This window comes from Sapajus apella, unplaced genomic scaffold, assembly GCF_009761245.1.
Source record: "Sapajus apella isolate SASKATOON/1434 unplaced genomic scaffold, GSC_monkey_1.0 scaffold12, whole genome shotgun sequence".
Classification (NCBI taxonomy): Eukaryota; Metazoa; Chordata; class Mammalia; order Primates; family Cebidae; genus Sapajus; species Sapajus apella.
In genome coordinates this window covers 8,884,343-8,893,868 of record NW_022436952.1, presented here as the reverse complement: position 1 = coordinate 8,893,868, position 9,526 = coordinate 8,884,343, and the positions used below count along the sequence as shown (strand labels likewise).

General features: G+C 47.1%; 1 protein-coding gene across 3 annotated transcripts; it reads left to right on the top strand.

Annotated features, from left to right (window-relative positions):
- Positions 1-378: 378 nt before the first annotated feature.
- On the top strand, positions 379-8,213 carry ANKRD40CL (ANKRD40 C-terminal like). Of its 3 annotated transcripts, none has more exons than XM_032280043.1 (5): positions 380-707; positions 1,283-1,422; positions 4,910-4,990; positions 5,576-5,751; positions 7,963-8,213. In XM_032280043.1, the coding sequence occupies exons 2-5, from the start codon at positions 1,383-1,385 to the stop codon at positions 8,104-8,106; spliced, it is 441 nt and encodes a 146-aa protein (XP_032135934.1). In that variant the 5' UTR covers positions 380-707; positions 1,283-1,382; the 3' UTR covers positions 8,107-8,213. The 3 variants fall into 3 exon arrangements, with proteins under 3 accessions (XP_032135936.1, XP_032135934.1, XP_032135935.1); XM_032280044.1 differs by lacking the exon at positions 380-707 and adding an exon at positions 999-1,112; XM_032280045.1 differs by lacking the exon at positions 1,283-1,422 and having other exon boundaries at positions 379-700; positions 4,904-4,990.
- The last annotated feature ends 1,313 nt before the right edge of the window (positions 8,214-9,526 follow it).

The following is a 9,526-nucleotide window of genomic DNA, read 5'->3' as shown; positions in this document are numbered from 1 at the left end:
TGTAGGGTGGGACCTGCGCATCCACAGTTTTTAGAGCTTTCCAGGCGACTTCAACGCATACCACGTTTGAGAGCCAGTGGGCTATGATCGCCATAGCTCCCTCCAGCATTTTTTTGGTTTTGTTTTGTTGTTGTTGTTTTGAGATGGAGTTTTGCTCTGCCGCCCAGTCTGGAGTGCAATGGCGCAATCTCGGCTCACTGTAACCTCCACCTCCCAGGTTCAAGCGATTCTCCTGTCTCAGCCTCCCGGGTAGCTGGGACAACAGATGCATGCCACCACACCTAGCTAATTTTTTGTATTTTAGTACAGACAGGGTTTCACCGAGTTGCCCAGGCTGGTCTCAAACTCCAGAGCTCAGCCAATCCACCTGCCTTGGCTTCCCAAAGTGCTAGGGTTATAGGTGTGAGCCACTGTGCCCGGCCAGATCTCTCCAGCTTTTTGATGCTGAGGCCTACCCTGATGCTCCGTCTGTTTGCCCCGTCTTTTGTCACTGGAGGGTTAAATGAAATGTGCGCGTCACCAGAACATCTGGGTTCCTATCCTTGCACCTCCTCCTGTCTTCAGCCTGCCTTTGAGGCAGTAGCCTCACCAGGACTTTGACCAGCCCCACCCATTCTTCACTGAACCTCTTGCTCCAGCTTCTGCCTCTTCCATTTTGATGTCTAGAATCAGGGGATCCAGGATCATCACCAAGGCCACCTTCCCAGGTATGGAGGGGTCTTCCTGCTTCTTTCTTGTCACGCACAGCTGCTGAGGAAGGGGCTGGGAGAAAAGAGCAAAATGGAGAGAAGGAAGAGTCCATTCAAACCGAGAAACAAAATGTTTGGTTTGTCTTATCTTTTTTTTTTTTTTTTTTTTTAGATGGGGTTTCACCATGTTGGTCAGGCTGGTCTTGAACTCCCGACCTCAGGTGATCTGCCCGCCTTGGCCTCCAAAGTGCTTGGATTACAGGCGTAAGCCACCGTGCCCGGCCATTTTTTTTTTTTTTTTTGTCTTACCCTTGATGTGGAAGCTAGCAACCTTTTCCAAGGAGAGCCTGGCCCCTTCTAGGGTCTGGCTGGGTTCCTGCTGCGCCTCTGAGGCCTCTCCTCCAAAGGGCACCGTTCCCTTGGGTGAGTACTACTGGCCTGCCTGAGAAGGGAGTATGGAGCCTTGAACTTCAGAACCTCCCTTCACTTGCAATTCATGTAACACACCGGAGCTTCCATTTCCCTATCTGTAAAATAAATGACCCTGCGCTGTCTCACCGGGCTGACAAGAACACACTGTTCTTGCATTGCAGACAGATGTGCTGAGGCTTTAGAAAGTGCTTTTTATTTGGCTGGGAGCTTGTGAATAAATGCGAGAGAGGCTGCACATCTGACAGACTATAGAGGCGACTCATGGCTGAACCGGAACAGGACATCGGGGAGAAGCCAGCAGGTGAGTCTGGGAGTCCTGTTCCCGACATGGTCCTCAAGGAACATGAGACAGTGGGCTGGGGAAGGCTGGAACAGGGGTGACGCTGTGGCCAGCAGTGCCCCATGGCCTCCCCTGCTCTGCCAGTGGGGTAGTGAAACCCAGCGCAACTAGATCACAGGTCCTTGCAGAAGGAAGCAAGTGTCCATAGCTACAGTAAATAATAATAGCAGCCAGCTATTACTGGTGCTCACCACTGCTGGGAAGTCGTACCTTCTGTGTACTTTCTCACTGACTTCTTACAGTCTTGTGAGGTAGGATTGTTAACCCCATTTTCCAGATCAGAGAGGTTATGTAACTTGCTTAAGGTGTCAAAGCTACTAAGTGGCAGAGGAATTCAGACCCAAATCTGCCTGAGTGCAAAGGGCATGCTTTCTGACCTCCATGAGACCCTGTCCATTCACAGAGCTGACACATTAATCACAGAATAAAATGCTTTCAGACGTAGTGGACTGGGCAGGGCAAGTTCTCAGGCTGTACTGGGTGAGTTAGCCAGGCAGGAAGGCCTCATTTCAGGCCAGGTACTGGTATCTGCATCAGGTATCGGCATCAGGTCAGGTATTGGCAGGTGGGCTGGGGCCAAACTCCCCAGGGGCTGCCTGAGAAGGGGCCACAGCCCTGAGCTGACTCCAGGGCCCGAAATTGAAAGGCAAAGAGAAGACTGCAGATCCCCATTCACTAGGGGAGGGGACATTATTGCTGTCCTGGGAGGGGGCTGAGTTGGGCAGGAGCATCTCCTCTCCTTAGAGGCATTTGGCAGGGTGGCACGAACAGGGCTGACTTCATGAGGCTGTGATCAGTGCCCTTGCCCAGGGCCCTGCATTCAGAAAGGCCCCGGGCTTGGGGTTCAATGTTCTGTGATTGTGGACTTGAAATGTGTCATAATTTTAGCCTTGAACTTGTTTTGTAAGTGGCGTCAGATGAGACAGTGAAGCATGCGCCGGGGTTAGGAGTTGGAGCCTCAGCTCATGCGTGTGGTCTCCACGCCCAGACCAGCCCCACCACTGCTGTCATCCTCTGCCAGAGTTCCTCATTCCACTGTCACCTTTGTCCCCCTCGGGAGCTCAGGCAAAACAAGGATCAGAAGTGGAGGCGTGGCAGGCAGCCCTGGACTCTCTCACCCACCCCCATCCAGGTAGTTGGTGCGTTCAAGTGGGGAGGTCACAATCCCTCGGGCGTCGCCCATTTGCCAGGGGTTGGAGCCGAGGCTTGCGAGAAGAGGAAACTGGATTCCTCTTCATTTTCCTTTTGCACTCGGCTCTGCAAATTATATAGTTGGCCCTGGTCACATTCATGTCCGTCCATTTACCAACCTGAGCAAGTTACTTCCCCTTTAAGCCTCAATTTTCCTGTCTGAAAAGGAAAGGAATAATGTCCATATCCCACAGGATTCTTATTCATTTATTTATTTATTTATTTATTTATTTGTTTATTTTTTTGAGACGGAGTTTCGCTCTTGTTACCCAGGCTGGAGTGCAATGGCGCGATCTCGGCTCACCGCAACCTCCGCCTCCTGGGTTCAGGCAATTCTCCTGCCTCAGCCTCCTGAGTAGCTGGGATTACAGGCACGCGCCACCATGCCCAGCTAATTTTTTGTAGTTTTAGTAGAGACGGGGCTTCACCATGTTGACCAGGATGGTCTCAATCTCTTGACCTCATGATCCACCCGCCTCGGCCTCCCAAAGTGCTGGGATTACAGGCTTGAGCCACCGCGCCCGGCCTCATTTATTTATTTTTTTGAGATGGAGTCTCACTTCTTTGCCCAGGTTGGAATGCAATGGCGTGATCTGGGGTCACTGCAACCTCCGCCTCGCGGATTCAAACAATTCTCCTGCCTCAGCCTCCCGGGTAGCTGGGATTACAGGCAGGCTCCACAACACCCAGCTGATTTTTGTATTTTTAGTAGAGACAGGGTTTCACCATATTGGTCAGACTGGTCTCGAAATCCTGACCTCATGATCCACCTGCCTCGGCCTCCCAAAGTGCTGGGATTACAGGCATGAGCCACCGAGCCTGGCCCCCCACACATTCTTTTGGGAACAGTGAAGATTTTCTTTTTTTCCAAAATACAAATCTGATTATGGCAGCTCTCTGCTAAAAACTAAAATGGCGGGCTGGGTGCGGTGGCTCACGCCTATAATCCAAGCACTTTGGAGGCCAAGGCGGGCGGATCACCTGAGGTCGGGAGTTCAAGACCAGCCTGACCAACATAGTGAAACCCCGTCTTACAAAAAAAAAATTAAAAAAAATAATTTTTTAAAAAGAAAAAAAAAACTAAAATAGCAAGCTTGGTGGTGTTTTAGGACAAAGACCACAAACTTTCCTCTAGACAAACACTGCCCAATAGAAATGTAATGCAAGCCCTACATGTAATTTAAAATTGCTAGTAGCCACATTTCAAAAAGTAAAATCAGGTAAAACTAATTTTAATAATATACTCTCCCCACTATATACAAATCATATCAACATATAAGTATGAACATTTTTTAATTGCCTCCAAAATCCAAGGTATATTTCACACTCATTGTGTATGTTACCTCATACAACCAGGAGCTACGTAATTGGACTAACCAGCCCCTGCCTAACACTCATTCCCTCCAGGCTCTCGGCCCTGCAGTCATGTTGAACTCTCTACAGGGCCCTACTGAAAGCTCTTCACCTCCTCTGCCCTCTGGATCTAGTTAAGCCTATTCATCCTTCACATGTCAGCTCAAATGTCAACCTTGACGGAGGCCTCCCGTGACCCCTAACATGGCTCAAATGTCAACCTTGACGGAGGTCTCCCGTGACCCCTAACGTGCTTTCAAAGAATTGTATATTTCACAGTCACCATGCCCCCCACAACTGTGATTTCCCATTTATTAACATCTGTCTCTTCTGCTGGCCTGCAAACTCCAGGGGGACAGAGACATCTTTGGGGTTTTTGATCATGAGTTCCCCAGGGCTTAGCCCAGTGCCTGGTGCACAGCAGGCTTTCAACATGTTCTGGGGATATTGTAAGAAAGAAAGAAGTACCCAAAAGGCCTGGCATATGCAAAGCACTCTAAATATTCACTCCTTTCCCTTCCCTCTGGGTGAGAACATTTCTCCTTATAAAGGCACCCTCCTAACTGTGTCTCTGCTAGAGAACTGAAGACATAAAGCACTCTGTGCCAAAAATATTTAAGTAAAAACTTGAGCTAAGCACAGAGATTATAAATATTTCTTCCCCAGATTACGCACCATTTAAAAATACTGCCTCAGCTCCTTTTCATGATTTGAGTGGTGATTAAAGAAAATTACTCTTCAAGACTGAAAGTAATTGCTGCCCTTTTCCTGACTTGCCTTTTCCCTTGAGAAGGGGAGGATAAGCTGGAGGGCAGGAAGTGGAAGTGGGGCACCTGTGTCCTTTGGCAGACAGCCAACTGGAGAGGTCCTGCTGCTTCTCAGTTCTCTCCTAATTCTTTCCCAGGTGAAGATAAACAAGAAGGCACAAATCCTCACTTGCCAATGGACCTGAGTGATAACAACAAACCCAGTGACACCTGTCTAGGTGAAGAGTCGGCCCCTATGTGACCATGTTGCAAGGCCAAACCGACCATCTGGTTTTTCTTTGGACTTTTAGTTCGTTCTGCATCTTCTCAGGACAGTTAAGTTGGAATACAGTGCCGCTGTCCTGAGATGGTAGAATTATCCTATTTCTGGAGGAGTGGGGGCGGTGGGGAGGAATCTCAAGAGCGATTTGCTCCTCTGCACAACAGCTTCTTTAAGGATACCAGGGCCCCTGGGCTACACATTTCCCTGAAGCTTTCCAGATAAGCAACAAAGTATGAGCCACTGCTATGTACTGCCTAAGGGTGCTGTGTTTAAATATCCATTGCATACTTTAAATCCTTGGCTGGCTTAAAGCGGCAAACTTTCTGTTTCAGTGGATAGAATGGGGGCATGTCTCCTAGAGCTTGCCCAGTGCTCCAAGAAAAGCAGCCTCAGCTAATGCAAAGTGTGTATGTGCCCATGAAAGCTCCATGTCTACTTAACAGTTTTTAGGATTATTTATGCTATCATAATATATATGAAAATCTCTAACGGGTATTTTGTTTCCTTTACAAACCGTATTTTGAATTTATGGGTGATTTAGAGCTGGTGCTTAAAGTCAGAATTCAGAGCCCCAAAGAAAATGACTTCATTGAAATTGAACTGAAGAGACAAGAACTGAGTTACCAAAACTTACTAAAAGTGAGTTGCTGTGAACTGGGGATTAATCCAGAGCAAGTGGAGAAGATCAGAAAGCTACCAAACACCCTGCTCAGAAAGGTGAGGTTTGTGAGTTTCTAAATGCAGAGCCACAGTGGGTGACATCATGTTTGCTGGAGCCAACCGTGTACCTTTTGCATTTCATGACACCAGAAATCCTGGCTACGGAATGGCCAAACATAGTAGGTAGGTCATAGATTTGCACACCTAATCCATAAACCTTTTAAAAACCTGTAAATGGGCCAGGTGTGTTGGCTCACGCCTGTAATCCCAACACTTTGGGAGGCTGAGGTGGGTAGATCACAAGGTCGAGAGATCGAGACCATCCTGGCCAGCATGGTGAAACCCTGTCTCTACCAAAAGTACAAAAATTAGCTCGGCATGGCAGCGCGTGCCTGTAATCCCAGCTACTCAGGAGGCTGAGGCAGGAGAATCGCTTGAACTTGGGGAGATGGGAGGCGGAGGTTGCAGTGTGCCAAGATGGCACCACTGCACTCCAGCCTGGTGACAGAGCTAGACTCCATCTCCCCCCTCCCCGCCCCAAAAAAAACTGAACGACAAGTGACTCCCCAATTTAGGACTCTAGTTCAGTACTTTTGGCTCCACCAATCTCTGCAAAACTGACTGGTTAATAAAAAATGGCGTGGTCCTCAGGAAAGAAAACACAAACCCACCCTTATTTGCTTAGCAAAGGATGGGTTTGCTAAGTACTTGAAATCTCAGGAAACAAAGATCGTTTTGCATTTTTATATATTTCCCAGATTCAAAATACAGGTATTTTTAATTTTGGAAAGGAAATCTTATTTGGAAAATTTTTTTTTTTTTTTTTGAGACGGAGTTTCGCTCTCGTTACCCAGGCTGGAGCGCAATGGCGCGATCTCGGCTCACCGCAGCCTCCGCCTCCTGGGTTCAGGCAATTCTCCTGCCTCAGCCTCCTGAGTAGCTGGGATTACAGGCACATGCCACCATGCCCAGCTGATTTTTTTTTTTTTTTTTTTTAGTAGAGACGGGGTTTCACCATGTTGTCCAGGATGGTCTCGATCTCTTGACCTTGTGATCCACCCGCCTCAGCCTCCCAAAGTGCTGGGATTACAGGCGTGAGCCACCGCGCCCGGCCTTGGAAAATATTTTTTAAGCTTTCAAAATTCTTTTGGCAACTTTTAATTTTTTTTGAGACAGGGTCTCACTGTCATCCACACTGGAATGTAATGGCATGATCACAGCCCACTGGAGCCTCGAAATCCTCAGCTCAAGCCACCCTCCCATCTTAGCCTCTAGAGTAGCTAGGACTACAGGTGCACACCATCACAGTCTGCTAATTTTTAAATTTTTTTAGAAATGGGTCTTGCTATATTGCCCAGGCTGTTGTTCTCAAGCCCCTGACCTCAGCTTCCTAAGTGCTGGGATAACAGGTGTGCCTTTGGCAATTTTTTTTTTTTTTTTTTTTTCAGTTTGCTCGGAGGGCAAAATCAATTCTTTGTTTTGGCTGATAGTGTATATTCTTTGTAAACTAACACGTCAAGGGATGATCCCACTTTCCAGATGCCTTAAAAACAAACACCTGCTGGGTGTGGTGTCTCATGCCTGTAATCCCAGCACTTTGGGAGGCCAAGGTGGGCAGATTACTTGAGCTCAAGAATTTGAGACCAGCCTGGGCACATGGTGACACCCTCTCTACAAAAAGATACAAAAATTAGCTGGGTGTGGTGGACTTGGGAGGCTGTGGTGGAAGTGGAAGGATTGCTTGAGCCCAGAAAGTTGAAGCTGCAGCGAGCTGTGATTGCATCACTGCATTCCAAGATGGGTGACGTAGCGAGAGCCTGTCTCCAAAATAAATAAATAAATAAATAACCGAAATATCTTATGGGGTCCAGACATAGTGGCTCATGCCTGTAATGCCAGCACTTTGGGAGGTCAAGGTGGGCAGATCACCTAAGGTCAGGAGTTCAAGACCAGCCTGACCAACATGGTGAAATCCCATTTCTACTAAAAATACAAAAATTAGCGAGGCATGATGGCAGGTGTCTGTAATCCCAGCTATTCGGGAGGCTGAGGCAGGAGAATCGCTTGAACCTGGGAGGTGGAGGTTGCAGTGAGCCGAGATCATGCCATTGCACTCCAGCCTCCTTGGTGACAGGACTAAGACCCTCTCTAAAAAAAAAAACAAAAACAAAAACTTAAGGGTTCAGAACCCAAAATGCTGAGCAATACTAAACCTTTTAAATACATTCATATGTATTAAGCATGATATAATTTCTTTTCCATATTAAGGACCAAGACATTCGAAGACTGCGGGACTTTCAAGAAGTAGAACTCATTTTAATGAAAAATGGAAGCTCTGAATTGACAGAGTATATACCATCTCTGACAGAAAGACCCTGCTACAATAGCAAAGCTGCAAAAATGACTTATTAAATAATCCCAGGAATGGCCGGTAATGGTGGCTCACACCTGTAATCCCAGCACTTTAGGAAGCCAAGGCAGGCGAAGCCCCTGGGGTCAAGAGTTCTAGACCAGCCTGGCTAACATAGTGAAACCCGTCTCTACTAAAAAAATAGAAATATTAACTGGGTTTGGTGGCACACACCTGTAGTCCCAGTTACTTGGGAAGCTGAGGCAGGGTAATCACTTGAACCCGGGAGGCGGTGGTTGCAGTGAGCTGAGATTGTGCCATTGCACTCCAGCCTGGGCAACAGAGAAAGACTCTGTCTCTTGAAATAAATAATCCCAGGAATAAAAAAAACCAAATTATTTTGTAAATAATGAAGTCTGGATGCATGTTAACAGTTTGGCTAACTTCATGTCTGAACTGTGAGAAATGTTTCCTCACTTCCAAACTCTCCGGGCTGAGAGAAGGTCGGTGTTTTGACAAACAGCTATAAAACAAAATTGCAAGGTACAATTTTGGTACCACGGACAGTTTATTTTGTCGAGTTGTGCCCTAATCCTGATGAGTATATGTGTCCCTTACGAGATTGTCAGGCCAGGTGTGGTGGTTCATGCCTGTAATCCCAGCACTTCAGGAGGCTGAGGCAGGAGAATCGCTTGAACCCAGGAGGCAGAGGTTGCAGTGAGCTGAGATCGTGCCACTGCACTCCAGCCTGGATGACAGAGCAAGACTCCGTCTCAGAGAAGGAAAAAAAAAAAAAAAAAAAACAAAAGCTGAGTGTCGTGGCTCATGCCTGTAATCCCAGTACTTTGAGAGGCTGACGCGGGTGGATCACGAGGTCAGTTCAAGACCATACTGGCCAACATGATGAAACCCCATCTCTATTAAAAATATAAAAATTAGCCAGGTGGAGAGAGCTGGAGCTGCACTTATTTTGTTCTTGGTGTAAAGCTATCAGTTACTCCATGGCACGTAGGAGCACTCAGGATGTGTTGGATGAACTCACAGCCAAGCCTTAGCTCATACTGAGGGGATCCAAGTCTCACCTGGCAGCATAGCTGAGAAGTAACAAGACTACTGTAAAATGACATAGGGTCTTAGTTACATGAATTCTATGAATTTGCAAGTGCAATTCAAATTTCACTTTCCTCTTTTTAAACAATAAACATTTTTGTTAACACTTCATGGTACCCCTACTAAGATCAGAACAAGGCCAAAGCAGCCACCTCTCTGAGGTGATAATCTAACTTGAGCCAAGGGAAGGAGTACAGCACGGTCCACCAACTTTCCTTCCCAGAATGGCATGAATCTGAGAAAAGCTTCTTTGGAAGCTGCTTAAATAGGAAGACAAAAGCATCGGCTCCCTGGCTGGCAGCCAAGTAAAAATTATGTTAAGATGAAAATATCACACAGAAAACATACATTTAGGTCTTGCTTTCTAGCTTT

Coding starts and splice junctions, on each gene's coding strand:
- ANKRD40CL (XM_032280043.1), top strand. CDS start 1,383: ATGGCTGAACCGGAACAGGACATCGGGGAGAAGCCAGCAG. Junction 4,991..5,575: donor ACCCAGTGACACCTGTCTAG/GTGAAGAGTCGG, acceptor TGGGTGATTTAG/AGCTGGTGCTTAAAGTCAGA. Junction 5,752..7,962: donor CAAACACCCTGCTCAGAAAG/GTGAGGTTTGTG, acceptor TTCCATATTAAG/GACCAAGACATTCGAAGACT.